General features: G+C 39.0%; 1 protein-coding gene across 20 annotated transcripts in view; it reads right to left on the bottom strand.

The window, feature by feature from the left end:
* Positions 1-1980: 1980 nt before the first annotated feature.
* Positions 1981-23758, bottom strand: part of LOC138757878 (serine/threonine-protein kinase 32B-like) — a 267585-nt gene continuing 245807 nt past the window's right edge. For all 20 annotated transcript variants that reach the window (XM_069925913.1, XM_069925927.1, XM_069925925.1 and 17 more), the window contains 4 exons: positions 20939-21064; positions 18366-18497; positions 17315-17379; positions 1981-8123 (listed from right to left, as the gene is read on the bottom strand). In XM_069925913.1, the coding sequence (XP_069782014.1) occupies positions 7988-8123; positions 17315-17379; positions 18366-18497; positions 20939-21064 (459 nt within the window). In that variant the 3' untranslated portion in view covers positions 1981-7987. The remainder of the gene's footprint in view (positions 8124-17314; positions 17380-18365; positions 18498-20938; positions 21065-23758) is intronic.

Below are 23758 nucleotides of genomic sequence, written 5' to 3'. Positions count from 1 at the left end.
AAGACCCGATTTATGTGGGTTATTGAAACAACAAGTTCAACTGATCTGTGTGGACAAAGATATCAATAAAATAATTCCAATGTGTGATGCCAATAATTTCAATTAAATTATAGCTATTACAACCATGTAAAAGACAATGGCGTTCACTGCAAATTTCCCTATGATATTAGATGGGTTAATTTCAAATAACATGGAATAATTTGATGAGAGGGTTGTCCGATCAAGAGAGCTAAAACATTTTGGGACTGTAATCCCTGGAGTTTGAAGGAATGAGGGTGACCTTATATAAGATCCTAAGAGAACTTGACGGGTATATGTTTTCACCAGCTGGTGATTCACAAACAAGATACATAACTACATAATAAGGAGCCTGTTATTTTAAATGGATATGCATTCAAATTTATTCTGGATCGTAGAAACTCTTTGGAATTCATTCTGGAGGCTAGATCATGAGGTATAATTAAGGTGGAGATAGATAAATATTTAGAAGATCTAAGGTCATGGGCTATTGGCACAAAAAGTAGTTGAGGCCATCTTAGATCAGCAATGATCATATTGAATTGTGGAGAAGGCGTGAGAAGCCTGGTCACCTACTCCTGCCCCTACTTCTGTTCTTGAAAGTTAAGGCTGCAATATTTGATCATGCCGTAGGCTAGGTTTCTAATTCCTATTGTGGTATCCTCAATGTATTTGGGCCATGTATATATCATTGTATTGATTCTGAACATTCCATTTTTCATATTTCCTTAGAACAAAGGGGGCAGCACGGTTAGCGCAACACTGTGTCAGCGCCAACGATCAGGACCAGGGTTCAAATCCCATGCTGTCTGTAAAGAGTTTGTACAATCTCCCCGTGTCTGCATGGGTTTTCTCCAGGAGCTCCAGTTTCCTCCCACCATTCAAATAATTTACCTTGTGTGTAGGTTAATTGGGTGTAATTGATTGGCATGGGCTCATGGGCTCAAGGGGCCTGTTACCATCCTGTATGTCTAAATGTTTAAAAAATTAAAGGAGGCCATTTCAGCATTAATACATATCAAATCTATATCTGCTTACAGAGCAATCCTACTCTCACTAATTCTCCCTAGATTCTCCACATATTCCCATCAACACTACCCAATGAATTTGGTAAATCAAAATCTAGTGCACGTGGCCAACTTAATTAATTAATTAGCTCTTTTGTGGACCCATTTGTCTGATCAAGGAATAGGCGTGAGATGGAAATGAATTGTTCTCCACACCCAGATGTAAGAAGAATGTATCAGTTGATGGGGTCAATAGCTCATATGAGGTCAAAATTACTATTCATGTTGTTCTCTGCATTTCCATGAGAACTATGCTTCTAGATGGATGACAATTCAGGAAGCTGCTCTTTGACCTCTGGGAGTAGATGCTTGAACTGATGCCCTTGACAATAGCGTCTACAACTGCCTCAATTTCAATTTAGAAAGCCATCAACCAAAGCCCTCCCATTGCTCCATTACTTGTGTGAATCTTTCTCACTACATTGCGAACAAGCTTCCTGCCAGAGTGGAGCTAATTGTTAGGATAAATAAAAAGGCCCTCCAATGACAGGTCGCTTTTGTTCTCTTTGCCCTTTTACCCTTTTTCTGCAAGTTTTTAATTTCATTTTCCCATTCTGATTTAAGATCATGGACCTGTAATGTTAACTCTGTTTCGCTCCATATATACTGAGTGTCACAGTCCATATTTCAAGCATTTTCTGTTCAAAATTCAAATTTCCAGGAATTATTATTTTATATTTTAATTAATGAGTATGATCCATGACTTAATCCATTCATCCCTAGCACTGGCAGAGAATCTGTCTTCATTCATTCTCTACAACACAGAGTTTATGCACTTGTTGGGTATAGTGCTCAGAATTTGTAAGCTCAATAAAGTTTTAATGTTTGCAATACCTGAACATGTGAGTATAAATTTAATTTCTCATTTTTTTCAAGAAAATAACATTAGACTGTCTGATATGCATTGTTTCAATTTATTTTTATCTATGATATAAATTACTACAACTGCAACAGATAACAAAACACATGCATTGACATATTAACAGGAATATCAAAGCAATTGCTAGATCAAGTTACATATAGCAAACAGCACAGATCCATCCAATCAGTGCCATCAGTTATATTGCTCTGGAACCTTATTCATCATTTCTCCTCTCTCCATTGGCACATTACCTATTCCTTTCTCTCTCATGCTCTTATCTGTTTCCTAAATATATTCATGCTACTTTCAAGTGAAAGTAAGTTCCACATTCTAAGATTTAAAAAAAAATTTGAATACTTCATTGCATTTATCAATCTTATAGCTCCTAATTTTGGACTGCTCCATGATTCTTTTATATTTCTATCCTTTTAAATCTGTTCATAACATTCAACTCCACACCCTCCCAGATCTATAAAACTTCCAGCCTGTACACTAATTCCTGACAAATGTATCTCAAAATTGTGATTCAATCTTGCAAATCTTTACAGGATCTCTGAATCCTTTTAATCTGAAAACCAAAATGATGAGAAGTACCATTAAAATAAAGCTCCCCATTTAAAATTTTTCAATTCTGTTAATCAGTCATAAGCTTTATGACCTTAATAATCTCTCTTAGTCTTCTTAATGAAAAGGATTGTAACTTCATCCTGTTGATTCCATGCTCCATTTAGTCTTTTAATAATCATACCCTCCAAATTGAGCAGACTTGGATGTATTTTAATTGAAATTCAATTGTTATGAGCACATTGTAATTCTGACATTATTGTGTATTGTCGTACACCACGATTTGGTTCTGGCTGCAAGTTTTGATATGCTTCTGATATTGACGTCTAAATGAGGACGTGCAAATGGGAAACATTGTTTCTTTGTAGAAAAGCAGACCCATTCCTCTTTCAGGACGATTAGCCAAAATTAATAATTACTCACTGTCTTTATTTTTACAGTCATCCCATGATTTTCCCTTCTCTGATCATGTTGCAGAATTTACCACGCAGTTCTTTATTGAAGGCCTTTTGGCAATCTAAATATGTTGGATCCCCTCCATTAACCTTCTTAATTATTACTTCTTTAAATTATACTGGACAACAATTTTTTTCCACAATGTTTGCTTCATGAAAAATAATTGGGGATTATGATAGACAACTTCAAGCTGAACACAATAATTTCAGATTTGCTGTAGTAGGTACAAAGTTGGAAAAACATTATATTAACTTTTATTGAATTTAGAATGTTTAATCGCATAATAATGCTGACACATTGTGTTAGTTCAACTGACCTAAAAATGTTTTATCACTGAGTTTCATTTATACTCATCATCTAGCGCCTCTCGGCCAGTGTCTAACTGTAGTCGGCCAGCAATTTGTCCTGATACCACTTTTCCCTGATTGCAATATCTTGCATTTCATAGTTTTGTCTGCTTGAAGTAGACTTAAAATATGACAATAAATCACAAAAATACGTTAGATCTAAAAAAGGGTAGCTGATACAAAAATGTAAACTTGAGTTTTGTGATCAGCAGCCCAAAAATTGCAAAAATGCACCCAGAAGTGTTCAGGAAGAAAAATCATAATTGTCCAGTGTTATTGAATATGATATGGTTTATGCTCCCTTTTAAAATCTTATTGGCTATTGTGCTTCATATTTCTTGATTCTTTCTATTACTTATTTGTGTTAATATCTGATTATGTCTCCAAATACCAGATATAAAACAATTATTTCCAAAGTTTTGCACTACTTTTATACAAATGAAATAAAGGCTGTTTTCCTTTCCCTAAACTGTTTTTAGTATGAAAGAACACATTTCATCTGCACCAGGGGATGTAAGTTCTCAAGCTTTAATTAATTTATTCAATTTGTTTTTTGCATAAATGTAAAAACAGAAATGTTAGAGGAACTCAGCAGGTGGGGGGGTGGCTTGGGAGGAGGGGGGGGGAGAAAAAGTCACTGTAAATGTGTGAAAAAGAAAAAGTGTATATCATGGCTATTGTGATTTATGGTGTGAAAAAAAAAGTTAAAATATATAACCGATGTTTCAGGCCTAAGATCGAGTGATCTTTTGTTGGCCATTTGTCATTGAAAGTGAAGGCCCAAGAAGGATTACAATGGTTGAGACACCGGGAAAACAAGAAATAAGTTCAAACACAGCAACTTGCCTCATTCTGGAACAATCTTGATTGTTTCACTAGCAGTACCATGATAGAACTGGGCTTTCTAAGGAATAGAGGAGCAAAGCTTCATACTCCTGTTAAGACTTGCTCCTACCGTTGAGGACCCTGCTGTTGATATATCACCCACTTGGAGCAGAAAATCACAAGTGATGCCAGTCGTGCACTGAGTTCCATTGATAGTTTCAGAAATATGCCCTAAACTATAGATTAAAATTATGAAGGAAGAATCTAACTTAGGACTTGGGAAAAATATTAAACATTTATTCTTATTTTAATTGATTTTATTTTATGTATTGTTTCTAATAATGTAAACACAATATTTTTTTCATGATTTATAGGAAGTAGGAACAGGAGTAGGCCAAAAATGGCCCATCGAGCCTGCTCTGCCATTCAATACGATCATGGCTGATCTAATTTATGACCTCACTCCACCTACCTGCCTTCTCCCCATATCCCCTAATTCCTCTATCATGTAAAAATTTATCTAATCAAATTTTAAATATATTTAATGAGGCAGCCTCAACCACTTCCCTGATTAGAGAATTTCAAACATTCACTACTCTCTGGGAAAAACTACTTTTCCTCATTTCTGTCCTAAATCTACTCCCCCGAATCTTGAGACTGTGTCCTCTCGTTTTAGTTTCCCCGGCCAGCTCAAAAAACCTTCCTACATCTATCCTATCCATACCCTTCATAATTCTATATGTTTCTATAAGATCTCCTCTCATTCTTCTGAATTCGAGTGAATACAATCCTAGACGATTTAATCTTTCATCATAAGTCAACCCCTTCATCCCAGGGATCAACCTAGTAAACCTCCTCTGGACCGTTTCCAAAGCCAGTATATCCTTCCTCAAATATGGAGACCAGAACTGGACACAGTACTCCAGGTGCGATCTCACCAGTACCTTATACAGTTGCAACATTACCTCCCTACTCCTGAATTCAATCCCTCTAGTGATGAAGGCCAACATTCCATTTGCCTTCTTAATAACCTGCTGCACCTGCAACCTAACTCCCAAGTCGCTCTGCACAACAGCATGCTGTAGATTTTCACCTTTTAAATAATATTCAGCTCTTTTATTTTTCTTGCCAAAGTGGATAACCTCACACTTACTAATATTGTACTCCATCTGCCAGACCTTTGCCCACTCATCCAGCTTAACTATATCCCTCTGCAGACTCTCCACATCCTCATTACAATTTGCTCTTCCACTCAATTTGGTGTCATCTGCAAACTTGGCTACACCACATTTTGTCCCCTCCTCCAAGTCATCAACGTAAATGATGAACAGTTGTGGGCCTAACACCGACCCCTGCGGCACCCCACTTACCACTCTCTGCCAACCTGAAAAACTCCCATTTATCCCGACTCTCTGCCTCCTGTCAGACAACCAATTTTCAATCCAGGCCAATATACTTCCCCGGACTCCACTTTCCTGTAACTTACTGATAAGTCTCTTGTGCAGCACCTTATCAAATGCTTTCTGGAAATCCAAATATACAACATCAACCTGTTCCCCTCTATCCACCTCACCCATTGATAGTATGAGGATTGGTCCTCAAAGAATCCCAACAAGTTTGTCAAACAAGATCTTCCCTTTCTAAAACCATGCTGCGTCTGCCTGATTGAACCCTTACGTTCTAAAAGTTTCACTATTACATCTTTAATGACAGCTTCAAGCATTTTTCCAACTACAGACGTCAAGCTAATTGGCCAATAATTTCCAGTCTTCTGCCTACATCCCTTCTTAAAAAGTGGGTGACATTTGCTGTCTTCCAGTCTGCCGGGACCTGCCCAGAATCCAAGGAATTTTGGTATATGACCACCAATGCATCAACTATAACTTCTGCCATTTCCTTCAGAACCCTTGGATGCATATCATCAGGACAAGTGATTTGTCTGGCCTTAGTTTCTCCATCACTACTTCCTTTGTAACAACTATTTTATCAAGGCCCTCCCCAACATTCGCATCCTTAACTCCGCACTTGGGCATGCTGGACGTGTCTTCCACTGTGAAGACTGACACAAAATATTTGTTTAATGCCTCGGCCATTTCCTCATTTTTTGCTACCAGATTTAGTAGTATTTGGGTCCATTGTAGACTGTTCCTCCTCTGTTTCATAATGCTGTATTGTTGGCAGTGGTATGGGCTCAGAGCAGATCCGTTTCTCTTAAATAAATGTTAAATAATATCTATTATTTGAATGAAGAGCTATAAACTACATATATTTTAAACAGTTATTAAAGCTATAAACATTATTCAATCATGATTTGATTCTACGGTCACTTTTGACATAACAGCATAAATTTAATAATAGTTCCTTCCAATCTTCAGACATTATCATTGCTGAGGTTGAGTTACTATTCAGCTCAGGCAAAGCGCTAGCATTAATCATATGAATGCTCTTTCTGCTATTCAAAACGATGTCTTTTATAGGTCTTTCACGTTGCATTGAATTTTGACAGCATACTGAGGGTAGCATTTCTTTCTGAATGAATGGGGACAGTCAAAGCAAATTTCAGAATAGAGGGCCAGCAAATTGTTTGGCAGTTACAAGCATCAACGTGGCAGCAAAGGGAGCAAAAAAAATCTATTGAGTAACAAATCGCCCTGGCATTAACTTGATTTACTCATTTATAAATGCTATTCTTTTGGATGATGCCTTCGGACAACAATAGATTTGTTAAATGGCAAAGAATACCCACTTTCCATTCTGAATTGTTGTCAATAAACTTACAATTATCATTATATTTCAAAATCCTCTCATTTTATACAAAAGTAAATTATTTAAAATATCAGTGGAGAGTTGTCAATTAACTTGATGTAAATATTAAATAAAAACAGCATTAATACAGAAATTAAAATTTATATTAAGATAGAAGTTGCTCTTATTTTCAATACTATTAAAAATGAGCACATTATATTTTAATGTTTTAACATCACAGGTTCTTCTCTGAACTGTGCAATATTTTACTTTGCTAAGATTTGTTTCATCTTCAGCATTTTAGGAACTGAACAAAATATCACACAAAACGAAGATTTTCATGCAAACATTGAATTGAATTATTTGACGTGGTTTGGTGCTGGGCATATGTTAAAGACAATGGTTGAATTAAGGCATAAAATGTACCTACTCTCAGAGGCTTAGATGGAATGCCTATACTTAACACATTTTTAGCAGTTTTAGAGGTACCAATGTGAGAAATAGACTTCAAGAGAGTTTATAGATATGTTGTCATCGTCTTGCATGAAGACTATTATATACAAATATATAATGATACATTAAATACCTCACCTGTCAACTGATGGATATGTTTCAGAGTTATTTGGATTTGAATATATATAGTCAATGTCAAATGCTGAGAAATATTTCTGTCAGACCAACTCTGTAAGATGTTTAAAGTATCAGGGAGATTGCACATTTGAACATAACCTTTCTATGGATGTGGTTTGGTGCTGGGTATATGTCAAAGGCATGTGAATGAAGGCTTAAAATGCACCAACTCTCAGAGGATTAGATGGAATACCTGTACTTGAAACATCTTTAGCAGTGTGAGAAATCGACTTTTAGTCGTCCTCTTCATGCATGAAGACTAAGTGTCCTGCCAAAGCTTTCACCCTTTCCAGTCTATTGCATGAGTGTACAAAATGAGCAACCCCAATATTTTTTTTTCAGGAATGAAATATCCATGTGGCTTTCCTGTGCAAAGAAAGATATTTAAACTACAAGAAATGCACAAAAATAATGCACACTGTCATATAAATAGTCTTTAGGGCTCTTGGCAGTCTGACATGAAGGCTGGTTGACTAGCTAGGAATAGTTGTGCAGACAGATCCAAGCACATTGTTGTTGTGACCATCCTCTGCCTCTTCATGTGTCTGACTGCAAGTTATATTTTCTTTCCGTGATGTTTGCCCATCTTCTGGCTGAGACTTTCTTAATCTGAAAAATAATTGCCATTACACAGTGTTTGAGAATAGTTATTAAGAAAGCATACTTTAACTACCAGGCAAATGAGGAAGTGTGAAATAATTTCAGAGGGAGTCTCAAAACATAAATAACCATACAACAATTTACAGTATGGAAACAGGCCATATCGGCTCTTCTAGTCCACACCGATTTACGTGAAACTCCACTAGTTCCACCTACAGGAAGGATATTAACTCAGAAGATGCGGAATCTATATGAGTAGAACTGAGGAATAGCAAGGGGCGGAAAACGTTAGTGGGGGTGGTATATAGGCCTCCAAATAGTAGTGTAGAGGTGAGGGAAGGCATTAAAAGAGAAATTAGAAAAGCGTGCAATAAGGGAACAGCTGTCATCATGGGAGACTTTAATTTGCATATAGATTGGACTAGTCAAATTGGTAAAAATACAGAGGAGAAGGAATTCCTTGAATGTTTACGGGACGGTTATCTAGACCAATATGTTGAGGAACCAACTCGGGAGCAGGCCATTTTAGATTGGGTATTATGCAATGATAAGGGGCTAATCAGCAATCTTGTTGTGCGAGGCCCTTTGGGTAGGAGCGATCACAATATGATCGAATTCTCACTCGACATGGAGAGTGATGAAATTAAAACCGAGACTAAGGTCCTGAATTTAAATAAAGGGAATTATGATGGTATGAGACGGAAGTTGAGTAAGATTGATTGGGTGGTGTTTATGGCGGAGTTGACTGTGGATAGACAATGGAAAGCATTCACAGATCTAATGGAGAAATTGCAAAAATCGTTTATACCAGTTTGGCATAAAAATAAACCAAAAAAGGTGACTCAACCGTGGATAACAAGGGAAATTAGAGACAGCATTGGGTCCAAAGAGAGAGCATATCAATTGGCCAAAAAAAGTATCGCAGCCGAAGACTGGGAGCAGTTCAAGATGCAGCAAAGGAGGACAAAGGGATTAATCAAGAGAGCAAAAATAAATTACGAAAGTAAGCTTGCAGCAAATATAAAAACCGACTGCAAAAGCTTTTATAAATATGTCAAGAGGAAAAGATTGGTGAAATCCAGAGTAGGTCCTTTGCAGTCAGAATCAGGGGAATATATAATGGGGAATAAGGAAATGGCAGACCAATTAAATTTTTACTTTAGTTCTGTTTTTACAAGAGAGGATACAAATAACCTCCCAAGGATGTTGGGAAACATAGAGACTAATGCAAGGAAGGAACTGAAAGAAATCAGTATCTCTAAGGACATGGTCTTGGGGAAATTGATCGGATTGAAGGCAGATAAATCCCAAGGCCTGATAATCTACATCCTAGGGTACTCAAGGAAGTGGCCATTCAGATAGCAGATGCTTTAAGAATTATTTTCCAGAACTCGATAGACTCAGGATCTGATCAGGATCAGATTGGAGGGTAGCTAATGTTATTACCCCACTATTTAAAAAAGGGGGGTAGAGAAAAAGTGGGGAATTATCGGTCTATGAGACTTACATCAGTAGTGGGCAAAATGATGGAATCCATTATTAAGGATGTAATAGCGGAGCATATGACTAGCAGAGAAGGGATCGGACGGAGTCAACATGGATTTACAAAAGGTAGATCGTGCTTGACAAATCTATTGGAATTCTTTGAGATGGTGACAGGTAAAATAGATGGGGGAGAGCCAGTGGATTTGGTGCACCTGGACTTCCAAAAGGCCTTCGATAAGGTCCCGCATAAACGACTGGCTTCCAAAATCAAAGCTCATGGGATTGGGGGCAAAGTATTGATGTGGATTGAGAACTGGCTGGCAGGTAGAAGACAGAGAGTTGGGATAAATGGCTCGTTTTCTGAGTGGCAGGTGGTGACCAGTGGGGTACCACAGGGATCTGTACTGGGACCCCAGCTGTTCACAATTTATATTAATGATCTGGATGAGGGGATTGGGTGTAATATCTCCAAATTTGCAGATGACATTAAGCTAGGAGTGGTTGTGTGCACGGAAGAGGGGGTCAGGAAGCTCCAGTGTGATTTGGATAAATTGAGGGACTGGGCAGATACATGGCAAATGCACTACAATGTGGATAAATGTGAGGTTATCCACTTTGGTAATACAAACCGGAGGGCAGATTACTATTTGAATGGCAATAGATTAAGAGATGGGGAACTGCAGAGAGACCTAGGGGTACTTGTACATCAGTCTCTGAAGGCGAGCATGCAGGTACAGCAGGCGGTTAAAAAGGCAAATGGTATGTTGGCCTTCATATCAAGAGGGTTTGAGTATAGGAACAAGGATACCTTACTGCAGCTGTACAGGGCCTTGGTGAGACCCCACCTGGAGTATTGTGTGCAGTTTTGGTCACCTTATCTAAGGAAGGATGTTCTTGCAATGGAGGGAGTGCAGAGGCAATTCACCAGGCTGATACCTGGAATGGCAGGAATGACTTATGAGGAAAGATTGCGCAAATTGGGATTGTACTTGCTGGAGTTTAGAAGATTGAGAGGGGATCTCATAGAGACATATAAAATTCTGGCAGGACTGGACAGAATGGATGCAGATGGGATGTTTCCAATGATGGGAAAATCCAGAACCCGGGGCCATGGTTTGAGGATAATAGGCAAACCATTTAGGACCGAGATGAGGAGGAATTTCTTTACCCAGAGGGTGGTGAATCTGTGGAATTCATTGCCACAGAGGGCAGTAGAGGCAGGTTCATTAAATATATTTAAGAGGGAATTAGATATATTTCTTCAGTATAAGGGTATTAAAGGTTACGGAGAGAAGGCGGGGACGGGGTACTGAACTTTAAGATCAGACATGATCTCGTTGAATGGCGGAGGAGGCTCGAAGGGTCGAATGACCTACTCCTGCTCCTATCTTCTATGTTTCTATGTTTCTACCCACTCCCTGCCTGTAACCCTCCAACCCCCTCACATCCATGTACTCATCTAACTTCCTCTTAAATGACAGAATTGACCCTATCCCAATTACTTCTTCCCGCAGATCATTCCACTCATCCACCACTTTGACTGAAGAAGCATCCTCTTATATTACTCCTAAAGTTTTGCCTCCTAACCCTTAACTTACGACCCCTAGTTCCAATCTCCCCTACCCTCAGGGGAAAGAGCCTATTCACATCTACTCTTTCTATTCCCTTCATAATTTTAAATACCTCCATCAAATCCTCTCTCAACCTTCTACGCTCCAATGACTAAAGTCCCAGTCTACTCAATCTTTCTCCGCATTCAAGATACTGCAATCCAGGCAACATTTTGTAAACCTTCTTTGCACACTCTCTACCTTATTTATATCTTTCCTATAATTTGGAGACCAGAACTGCACACAATACTCCAAACTTGGCCTCACCAATGCCTTAAACAGTCTCATCATCACCTCCCAGCTCCTCTATTCTATGCTATGATTTATTAAGGCCAGCATACCAAAAGCCTTCTTCACATTCAAGGAATGCTTAACCGTTATTCCAAGATCCCTCTGTTCCTCTGCATTCCTCAATGCCCTCCCTTTCACTGCATACATCTTATTTTGATTATTCTTCCCAAAATGAAGCATCTCACACTTATCTACATTAAATTCCATCTGCCACCTTTCAGCCCACTTTTCCAAACAGTCCAAATCCTTCTGCAGTCCACAAAAACACTCCTCACTATCCACAACTCCCCCTATTTTTGTATCGTCTGCATATTTACTCACCCAATTTAGTACCCCATCATCCAAATCATTAATATAAATGACAAACAACTGATCCCTGAGGCATGCTGCTCATCACCAGCCTCCATCCTGACAGACAGTTGTCCACCATGACTTTCTGGTGCCTATCTTCCAGCCACCATTGAACCCATCAGATTATCTCTAAATTAATCCCTAGAGGCTGAATATTCCTCACTAACCTTTCATGTGAAACCTTATCGAAAGCCTTACTAAAATCCAAATAGACCACATCAGCTGCTCTACCTTCATCAACCTTTCTTGTCACCTCTTCAAAAAATTCATCAAACATGACTTTCCCCTCACAAACCCATGATGGGTGTCCTTGATCAATCGCTGCCTTTCCAGATATTTATACATATTATCCCTAAGAATACCTTCCATTAGTTTCCCCATCACCGATGTCAAACTTACTGCCTGATAATTGCTTGGCATACTCCTTGTGCCCTTTTTAAACAGAGGAACTATGTTTGCGACCCGCCAATCCCATGGCACCACACCTTCCTCTCATGACCATTGAAAATCACTGTTGGAGCCTCTGCTATTTCCTCCCTGACCTCCCTTAAGGTCCTGGGAAAAATCCCATCAGGACCAGGAGACTTATCTACCTTTATATATCCCAGAAGTTCTAAAGCTCCCTCTTTACTAATCCCTATCTTTTCCATAACTAACCCTTTAGTCTCATTTATCCTACACAATTCAATATCTCTTTCCCTCATGAATACTGACAAGAAGAATTCATTCAATATCTCTCCCATCTCATATGGTTCCTCACACATTCCTCCACTCCACAGAACATTTATAGCAAAACGGCAAAGCTTACTTACACACTGCTGTGATGATTGTAAAACGATAAATTTACATTACGCCATTCTTAGGTTTTATAATTTTAACTTCCCCACTGCAGAAGAGTCATTGGTTTGGGGGACACTGATGAGTGACAATGATTTATTTTGTAGATGACATCCTGTGCATCTACTCAATACTGATCATAGAGAAAGTTCAAACTGCTTCACAGTGTTGGTTAAACAAGCTGCACTATTCTAGATGGAGCTGAGCTTCTCAAGCATTATTCAAGATCTATTCATCAAGGCAGGTAGTGAGTAAACCAAATCACCCCTGGCTCGTGCATAGTGGAAAAACAGTGGCGTGGCAAAAGATGAGTCACTCATCACAGGATAGTCAGTAAACAAAGAGAAGTTGGAAAGACTCAGTGGGTTAGGTAGCATTCATAGAGGGAAATGGTCAGTCCATTTCACAGCCTGAAATATTCACTGTCCATTTCCCATTCATAGATGCTGTCTGACCCACTGAGTCCCTCCGGCTTCTCTTGGTTCACTCAAGATTCCAGCATCAGCAGTTCTTTCTCTACATGATACTTAGTGTCAGAACGTCACTGTGCTCAAGACCATCATTACTAGCTCTAACCAGAAGCCATGATGACTGCAGAGGTGCTGGTTCTGCTCAGGAAATGTGACGCTGCCTTCAGAGTGGATGACAAGGTATCCCTAGCTATTGAAAGAGCCAAGCTGTCTAAGCCTATCAGGGAAGCAAAGTGTCCACAGGCCCAGCGCATTCATTGTCACTTCCTGGTCAGCAAGGACGCGCGATACATGTGAAAGGGCATACAAGTTATCAACAACCACAAGACCACCATCTGCCTGGGCTGTGATGTCTCCCTCCCAGATGCTTTGAACAACATCTGTGCACATTTTGATGTGAAAAGTGATGGGGCAGCAAAGAAGTCCACCTCTCCTCCAAATGATTAGGTGGTGTGTGTTCTAGTGGCCGATATGAAGAGAGAGTTAGGGAAGGTCAACCCTCGGAAAGCTTCAGAATTCTCAGGTGATGTGTTGTTCAGTTAGCAATGTTCTCACCGACATCTTTAACATTTCCCTGAAAAGTGCCATGGTCCCAATGTTTTTCAAAACCACCTCCATTGTCCCTGTGCCGAAAAAGTCATCTGGGTCCTGCCTCAATGACTAATGCCCTGTCACACTCAACTCCATTGTCAAGAAATGCTTCGAGAGCCTCATTATGGAGAACATCAAGCACCTGCTGCTTCTGTCACTGGACCCCCTGCAGTTTGCATACAGATCCAACTGCTCTATGGAAAATAAGGACTCATATGTTCGATTGCTGTTCATCATTTTCAGTTCATCGTTCAATACAATCATACCTCAGTACCTGATACGAAAGTTGTGCCGCTGGGTCTAAACAACTCCCTGTGCAACTGAATTCTTGACTTCCTGTCGGGGAGATCTCAAACAGTCCAGATCGGTAACAGCACTTCCAAGGCCATCACACTGAGCACAGGGCCCCCCAGGGCTGCCTGGTTAGTTCACTGCTGTTCATTCTGCTGACCCATGATTATGCAGCTAAACACAGTTTGAATTGCATCATCGTTCGCTGACGACACAGCCGTGTTGGCCTGATTAATAAGAATGATGAGTCAGGGTACAGAGATGAGGTGCAGTCACTAATGGACTGCTGCAGAGCCAACAACCTGTATCTGAATGATAGCTGGTTGGTGGAGGCAGCCAGGCGGCCGAGGGACCGGCAGTTGGGGGAGGAAGCTGGGGGAGACTGCCAGGTGGCCAAGGGACTGGTGGTCGGGGGAGATGTCTGGGTGGCCAAGGGACAGCAGTTGGGGGAGACAGCCGAGGGATCACGGTCGGGGGAGACACCCGAGGGATCACGGTCGGGGGAGATGGCCGGGCAGCCAAGGGACTGTGGTCGGGGGAGACTGCCGGGTGGCCAAGGGACCGTGGTCGGGGGAGACTTCCGAGGGACCGGCAGTCGGAGGAGATGTCCGGGCAGCCAAGGGACAGCGGTCAGTGGAGACAGCCGAGGGACCGTGGTCGGGGGAGGTGGCCAGGTGACTGGAAAGGGGTTGGGGTGGATACGGCAGCACAATTTGGGTGGGCTTTCCGAAATCCAGAAAAATCTGAAATTTGGAACACACTGTCCCCCAAGGGTTCCAGATAAAGGATCGTCTACCTGTACAAAAATCGATGCAGGAGGAAGGCAATAAACTTTGTGAAGGACTACACACACCCCCATGTAAACTGTTCTCCCTTCTGCCATCTGGTAGGAGGTATTGCAGCACTCAGGTCATTACGTCCAGCTTGGACAACAGTTTTTCTCCTCCAAGCTATCAGGCTCCAGAATTCTCAGAACATTTGGATAGTGTACCATGGACTTTTACTCTATACGTCTTAATATTTCAATGCACTTAACTTCCTTTCTAACATATTTATGTAACTATGCTCCATGTTCCGGGAAAACCGCTATCTCGTCTTTATCGTGTGAGCATGGTATGAGCGATAAGTAAAGATGATGACTTGTCTCTGATCTGCTCTGACAATATTTCTATGTGTGATCATGTTACATTTCTGGTTAATAGTGGGCCCTCCCAGCATATTGATGTCATGGTTCTGCTACTAAATATCACGGATAAGTGGTTAGACTCTCTTTTGTTGAAGATGGATACGAGCTGGAATTTTGGTGACATATATATCAAGTGCCACTTCTTCTCAATTCATGTATGAAGGTTGCCTGAGTCTGTCCACATGCAATCAGAAGTGATTTTCTGTGTAGCTGTGACTAGAAATATACATTGTGCTACCATCATCAAACATTCTCACTTATAATGGAAGGAAGGTCATGGCTGAAGTACCTAGAGATGGTTGTGCCAAAAATGCTGCTGAGGTTGGGATGATTGGCCTCAAATTACTTCATTTTTACCAGGGCCCCTGGACACCACACTCAGTAAAATGCTGCCCTGATGTCAAGAACAGGAATTCCTAGTGCTCCTCCCATGTTTAGACCAAGTGTGATGAGATCTGCAGTCCAGTGGTCCCAGCAAAAACCAAAGTAGGCATCTGTGAGCAGGTTATCAAAGAGTAGCTGACACTGGGCAGCATAGTTGACAACAACTTCCACCACTTTGCTGAAATCATCTGAATTTGCTCTGCCCTGCTGTTTGTGAACATGGTATGACTGGTTGATTTTCTGGATTTTCTCATGTTGCCTTTAGTCTTCAAGCTGGGACATTGTCTGATTCAAAACCTTTTGCTATAGTTAGCAATTTCTCAGCCATTTCTTGATAATGTGCAGTGAATTGAATTGACTGAAAACTGGCTCTGATGGTGGGGATCTCATGAGAAAGACCAGATGGATTCTCCACTTGGTATTTGGACTAAACATGGTTGCCAGTGCTTCAGCTTGTCCAAACTAGTATTTAAACTATTATAATACTAATGTTCAGGGAAATTTGTTCTAAAATTATATTCATTTTAGGTATCATCTCCTATCATAAAACCTACAACTTAAATTTATTATTTGGTCAGACCAATTCAACTTTGGACATTACAAAGAGAGATGATTGCCTTCTAATTGACTGGAGCTTTGATTAACACAAAAGGAGTAATGAGGAAATAGGCATCAACAGCAATTTGCATTTAAAACATCCCACAGTTTTTCAATTTCAATATTCTCACTAAAATTTTAACAACATTTGAAAATATCATCAAATAGTCTTCAGAGCATGCTGTGCAACTGCATCACTGCCTGGTTTGGAAGCTGTACCACCTTGGACCGCAAGACCCTACAGAGGATAATGAAGTCAGTGGAAAAGATCATTCGGGGGCTCTCTTTCTTCTCCTTAAACATCTTTTGTTACTCAATAAATTTTCCACCCACTCTCAGCTTGTTTCACTTCCACTTTTATTGTTCAACCTCTGCCCTCCACTATCTGAGACTGCCTTCACATTCTCTCCATCACCTCCATACTGTCTCTGAAACCTAAAAATGTTTTAACCTTTGGCTTTCCCCAGTTCAAATGAAAGGTAATCGAGCTGAAACATTAACGCAGTTCCATTCTTCAAAGATGCTGCCTGATCTGAAAGTATTTCCAATAGGATTTTTGTTTTATTTAAGGTTTCCAACACCTGCAATATTTTCCTTTTGGATTACATACATGTTTTATAAAGGGTGAGTAATCTGTACTGACAAGTGCATGTGAAAATTATTTCCCACTGTATATTTTAAAAATGATAATCAAAATGAAAAATGAAGTTAAAAAAAAAGTTAGTGTTGGCTTTATTGTCACGTGAACTGAGGTGCCTGTCCAGGCACCATTTTAGTCACCACAATCCTACTCCATTTTAGATTTTAATATTCACAGAAAACAGAGTGAAAACAAAGTAACAAGATGAATTGTGATAACAGAACAAGTAAATCAGATTCATTCAAATGGGAAACTAGGGGATACCCAGACAGTCATGGGAAATACTTGTAAACTGGATTGAACCCAGGTTGCTGAAGCTGTGGGAAAACAGCTCCACCAGATCTACCACTGAACCATCTTGTTCTAACAGAAAATGTCACTCGGAAACAAGGTCGCTGTAGAATTTATTGTGAATCCTTTTAATAAGGCCAATGCAATATTGAAGATTAAGTTGTCAATGCACTTACTTCTCCCTGTTGAATATGGTGAAATCATTGTGGACTGTTTCCAGGCACTGTTGAAGATGTCCATTCTTTAATATTATGAGAACATTCAAAGAAAGTAAATGTGTGAGCAAAATATTAGATCAAAGAGAAATAATCAATTAAGTTACAAATGCCTCTCTTAAGGTTGAAAGTTTATTACTGAAGGTATCTATTTGAATGATTAATAAAAAAGTAAAAAATCTCACTTTATTTTGTTATTGCCATTTTGATAAAATAAATTTGGACTATTTTTAGAAAAACTAAAAATTATAACTCATTAAAATTATAACTCATTGATCCCAGGAATTTTTAAAGTTCCCAGCAGTAAGTCTGCAGAAGTGCCAGGTACATTAAATGCATTCTCAATGCAAGATCACTGGGAGCGTAACCTTGGGTTTTATAATTCCAAAGTCTTTTCTGATTGGTTAGGGAATCACTCCCAAAAAATACAGAAAATAGAATTGTTCCATAATTTTGAACATTTTTTTTATTGGGATTACAAAACTGAAAAAAAAATAACTGAAAATCTACTCTGCTATTGTGATAGTACAGACCTATCACCAATGTATATAGTTACAGTATCTAGAGTGTAATGACTGTCCTTACAGCGATTGGCTGAGAGCTTAGCCACGCCTACTGTCTGGGCCTTAAAGGGTTGTGTCCCTAGCCAGGTCGGATCATTCCAGTCTGGTCGGCCACCTGTGAAGAGCTCCTGTCTTTTGCTAATAAAAGCCTTGGTTTGGATCAACAAGTCTTTGGTTCTTTCAACGAGCTCTACAATTTTATTAGCAAAAATAATTTTTTTAAAAAGGGATGGAGCGTCTGACTCGGCCAGAAAAACTTGACATCGACCACAGTCAGCTACAGCCTTCAAAGCCTTTAAGTTCTGGCTGTTGAACTTTGAAAACTTCCTAAGGCTCATTGAGGTGGAGGAGGATAACCAGCGTCTAACAGCATTGCTGTCTATGGTGTCCTTGAGAGTCTACGAGAACATCTATTTAATGATGCAGTGTCTCAGATTAAGACATCTTACCAGTGGTGAAGATTCTTTACTGAGATCTTTAGATTTATTCTTAGCTAGTCTTTTCTTTTTCTTGTGAAGTGGTTTAGACTCCAATATCATTTCTTCTAGTTCAAAGGTTGGGTCACAATTTAATCTTCCTTTCTATTAGAAAAGAGAAAATATGGTATCAGAAGAGTGAATGTTAACAATGGTACTCCTTTTAAAAGAGATTAATGATTATGAAAAACTCAGCCCTTTACCACTGGGTATTAAATTGAAATTGCAAGTGCAGGCTGGTATTGTAGATAAAAATATATTGAAGAGTTTTTTTCACGCTGATAGTAAGGTGAATTAAGATGCAAAAGTCACTATTTAGTGTTGTGATAATGTAGAACAGAGAGCAAAGATGTAAAAGGTATAGCTGGTGGAGGGAACGTTTTTCTGTTGTCCATTAAGGAAAGGTGGTGAATTGGATTTTCAACAAATGAGAGCTGTAGTTTTTCAATTAAGTATCCTGCCGGAGAGTGTCGGAGGAAGAAGAAGCATTGTTTAAGGTTTTGCCACTTCTGTGCAACCTCTTTTTTTTAAACCTCTCGGCTTTGCTGTCAGAGAGGGAAGGCTTCAATGCTTAACTGCTCAGACTGTGCTTCATTGCCAGGTTTTTCTCAGGTATTGTGGAAAGGGTTCAAGCTTGGGGAGCCTATTAGCTTTTTGGATTATTTGAATTGGATTTGATGACGAGAGGCGAGTTTAAAATATCTTAATAATCCCTTCTAAATGAAGTCAAGATTCCTTTATTATCACACAATAAAAACAGGTGTAATATTATATGAAATTAACTTTAGTCTGCCATAGGGTATTTACATATGTATACAAGGGAGAAAGTATAAAGGGCCAGGCTGGAAAGATAAGTGGAGTATAATAGAAAACTGGGGTTAAGTATTCATGTCAATTATTGGCAATAGTCTATAGTAAAAGTCAGCGAGATATCCCAATTAGTTCTACGCTCATGATCTTTGGACATAACGAACCAGTCACATAATGTCAAGCATGCTCCGAATGGGCCTGATTCTTGGGGCTGGAAGGATATCATAAAAGTATTTTATTGTTGCTCTTAAGCTTTGAATCTGTGCAATTCATTGAGAAAATGCATAGACGATCACACTGGAAAGTTTCTAAAAGGCAAAGGTGAAAGCAATCAGCCCTGACATCAGTTTCTCAGGTATTGAAAGATAATAAAAATAAATTGTTGCTAATGTTGGATGTCTGAATCTCTAGGTGGGGTGATCAATATATTTAAAGAAAAATGGATAATTTTTACATTCTAGTATTGTGAAAACATAAATTATAAGAGTAGGAATGACTACACAGATTCTGAGTCTGCTCTGCCATTCAATAAGAACACAATTGATTCATTCTTACAGTTCCAATTTATTGATTATCCCTCATAACCCTTTATTCCTCTGAAGTCCAAAATTCTATTTGCATTAACAATGAATGTAATGATTGACTCAGCATCCACAATTCTCAGGGAGAGAGAATTCTAATGATAAACAACCAGTTGAAAAGTAAAATTCTTCCTTTTTGTATTCTTCTATAGTTGTTCATTTTTCCTGAGACTACATTTGCGGGGCCAAGAGTGTTCGTTGGTCCTCCATATTGTTTCATTGATAGCTGGGGCAGAAATGGACATCCATTAACCTAGTTAGATTTGATAGGTTAGTGCTTGGATTATGGTAACAAATGGGAAAGCCATCTAAGTGTTTTAAGTAGGCCATTGCCAATTACTTCAATAACGATTTTAATGGAGTGAATTGCCCTTTAGCAACAATTTGCATAGCGCTTGCAAAATTGGAAAGGAACAGCCAGGTACCATAAACTTTTATTGTTAGCGCATCATTATCTTCATTAGCTACAAGAAGAGGTTGGACACACTTAAATTGTTTTCTTTAGAAGGTTAGAGGCCAAGGGGCAACTTAATGGAAGTATATGAAGTTTATAAGAGCCATAGATAGGGTAGGTGGTCAGATTCTTTTTCTCAGGGTCAAAATGTCAAGTACTGAAGGGCTTAGGTTTCAAGTGAGAGGGGGAAAGCTTAGTGGAGATATGCAAGGGAAATGCTCAGAACACGCTGCCAGGAGAGGCAGTAGAAGGAGATATCGTAGCAACATTTCTGAGGGATTTAGACAAACACACAAACAATCAGGGAATAAAGGGATATGGACCAAGCACAGGCATATTGAATTAATTTAACTCAGCTTCAAGACAAGCACCATGAGCCAAGGGATCTGTTCCTGTATCACACTGCATTATGTTCTATCTTCAATGTTCTATGTTCATTTGTTGATGTTCCCTCTCTCAATTTATTCTGAAAATTTTTTAAATACACTTGGGAGAGCTTTTGTTATTTGCATGAAAATATCTGCTGCCAGTTGTACCTTCCGTTCTGCCGACTTCCATTGGTTTTTTCAGGCAAGCCCAAGCAAAGGAAAGTTTCTCCTCAACTGTGAACATTGACCGCTTAATTAGGCGCAACAACCAAACAAAAGTACAGAAATTAAGTTAAGCAAACAATTAACATGACCTTCACTTTTTAAACTCACATTTGGAATAAAACCAGGGGTGAGATTCTTCTCCAGAACAGCATCCCAATTCACATCAGCTAAGTATGGAGAATTTTGAATGTCCTTCAGACTTGATAAACGACTTTCAGGCTCTTTCACAAGGAGCTATGATGAAATGAAATACAAGATTTTATCTTTGTATTTTTATGTTTTTAAATTAAAGTTAAAACAGTCACAAAGCTTTTAAATACATATCCAAATGTAAAAGTTTCTAGGATTAAAAATTTTGCTATATAACTAACAGTAAATTGCCTTTCTCTGAAGTAGATACTTGATCGAGTCAAGCAAATGGGATTTCTATCTTAACATTGGTAATGCACTTAAATTCAATTCAAGAATACATTTGTAAATAAGAACCATGAAACTTTAATTGCTGACTAATTACCTCCGAAGTAGGGAAGCTGCCATCTGGTCTCACTGAGTGAGGTCCGTTTGTGATTGCAGTGATCTAGGTGACTGAGTCACCTTGCAATTTACTGAGCTACATCAAAGGGAACAAGCTTGCCATTAATTTCTCAGAATGAATAGTATTGGCAAACAAATTCTGGCATTGTCAGGTTTTCCCTCAGTCCAACAACAAAAAAATCAACAAATTAATATATTTACATTGAAACATTATTCCAGTTAGCATTGAAGCCTCAATGTCCACCAGCAGACTTGTAGGAATCTGCCCACAAATGGAAACTGGTTTTTGTGGGATAAATTTCTCCTCCCAATGTTAATTACCATCAAGTACGGTAAAATTCTACATATCTACAGTCCACTTCTGGCTCACTCACTGGAGAGAAGGCGGGGACGGGGTACTGAACTTTAAGATCAGCCATGATCTCGTTGAATGGCGGAGCAGGCTCGAAGGGTCGAATGACCTACTCCTGCTCCTATCTTCTATGTTTTTATGTTTCTATGGTCCCCAGTGTGATTTGGGGAACCTGAGTTCAGGCTAGGTATGCAGCCAAAGCCTGAGCTGGGATTGGGAATCCCAGGGGTCAAGAATGTGGATAGGGCTCCAGCCAGTCTGGGACCAGACACTTCTATGCTTCATCTTATATTAACAAGCTGAAAATCACTAAATTCCATTTCCTGCTTCTTTTAAACTCACAGGATTCATTGAAAACAAGATATTGTGTAATGTGTAGAAACAGTAGTGTTTGGGATACAAATGGGTCCAACATCTAACAGCCGATAAAATCTACTAGACCATTTAGTTCAGCTAAATCAGAAAACAAACCAGGAAGTAAAAGAATATAATTTGGGTATAACTTAGTAATCATTTTGCAAAGTTTTATTCAGAAACAAATTAAGATAATTGAAATATAAACAATTATTTTATTAATTTAAAACTATGAAGCTTTGAAATTAAATTCCACATACTGACAATTATACTTTACTGATCAGAGAAATTGTAAAATAGAAATCACCGTAGGCCCTTAAAAAATTCAGTCATACTTTACTCGATGAGGTCTAATATTTTCAAAGTTTTTATGGAAAGAATTGTTTGTTAAGAAGTTAAAGTTCTTTTATTTCACACATTCTAAGTTGATTGGGTCGGCAAAATTTCAATAGAAGACTCCTTCCATTCGAGGAATCAATCTAACAACCTTTTTTCTGAACTATTTCCAATGCATATTCACATCATTCCTTAAATATGAAGAACAATACTATTATTGAAAGTTCAGGGCTGATATGCTTGACCAGAAAAGAAAAACAAATAGAAGAGTTTATGAGCAAGACGTATTTATTTGGAATGATTAGTGTATTTTTTTATGACATGAATTTAGTGTTAACTCAAGACAACACGTGAAGCAAATGGTCAAAATATATTTACAATCTAAAATGTACACCTTTCTTAATTTCCAGGAAACAATAATTACATCAACTTACCAGGCAGAGAGAATAATAATATAAAATTTTCTCTATCAGCTGGAGAATTGGAGCTGATGCAAGTATGATTATTTTCCACTTCATCTAGTTAATCAATTCAACACAACCTTGAGAGATGGTAGGGTATCCTCTTTTTATGTGCTGCCAGGAATCAAACCTTATCAAATCCCTAGAGTCACAAGCTATCAGTCTGAAGCACAAGTACAGGATTTTATTGAATTTAATTTTTTTTCATGTTTGGAGTGGACCTGGAGGAAATTTACAATGATGGGGCTAGGGGGTTGGTGAGGGCCTGCCAGAAGTACTCTGGTGCTCAGATTACAGGACAGTTTCAAAGGAAAATCTGTTGGTTCATAAACTAAAGCAACAGGAAGGGAAATGGGTTGGAGGTAAGGATATGGGGCTAATGTACAAGGTGGTCTGGCCTTCGTCTGTGTGCATGGAGTTTCAATGGCTCACAGAGAAAATATTTTGTCTGGAGCTTTGTCTCATTTTCATTGGCTTCTCACCTACAGTCAACTGTTAACAGGCATTGACAGCTTCCCCTGTTGAATAAAAATCCAAACAATATCCATTACTCAGTTTTTGAGGTTCTTCCTGTTTCTGCAGGGAGCATCTTCCATAAGCATTCAAATGAGGGCCAATGAGTTGGTAAGGTTTCATGTTCCAATCTAAAGGAGCTACGCACCACTATTCCTACAAGTGAGAATGAGGGAAAACTGTGGTTTAGGTTTGGAATGCAATACTCTTTGGATTAGAGGGAGACTCAATGATTGCATTCAAACAGGAACTAGATAATACTTGTAAAAAAAAATTTGCAATGCATTGGTTAAAAAAAGAGCAAGGCACATTTCATTTGAACCAAACTGACATGGACTCAGCAGACTAAAAGGCGACCTCTGTGCTGCAATCCCTCTG

This window comes from Narcine bancroftii, chromosome 3 (genome assembly GCF_036971445.1).
Source record: "Narcine bancroftii isolate sNarBan1 chromosome 3, sNarBan1.hap1, whole genome shotgun sequence".
NCBI classification, from domain to species: domain Eukaryota; kingdom Metazoa; phylum Chordata; class Chondrichthyes; order Torpediniformes; family Narcinidae; genus Narcine; species Narcine bancroftii.
This window is presented reverse-complemented; position numbering and strand designations above follow the sequence as displayed.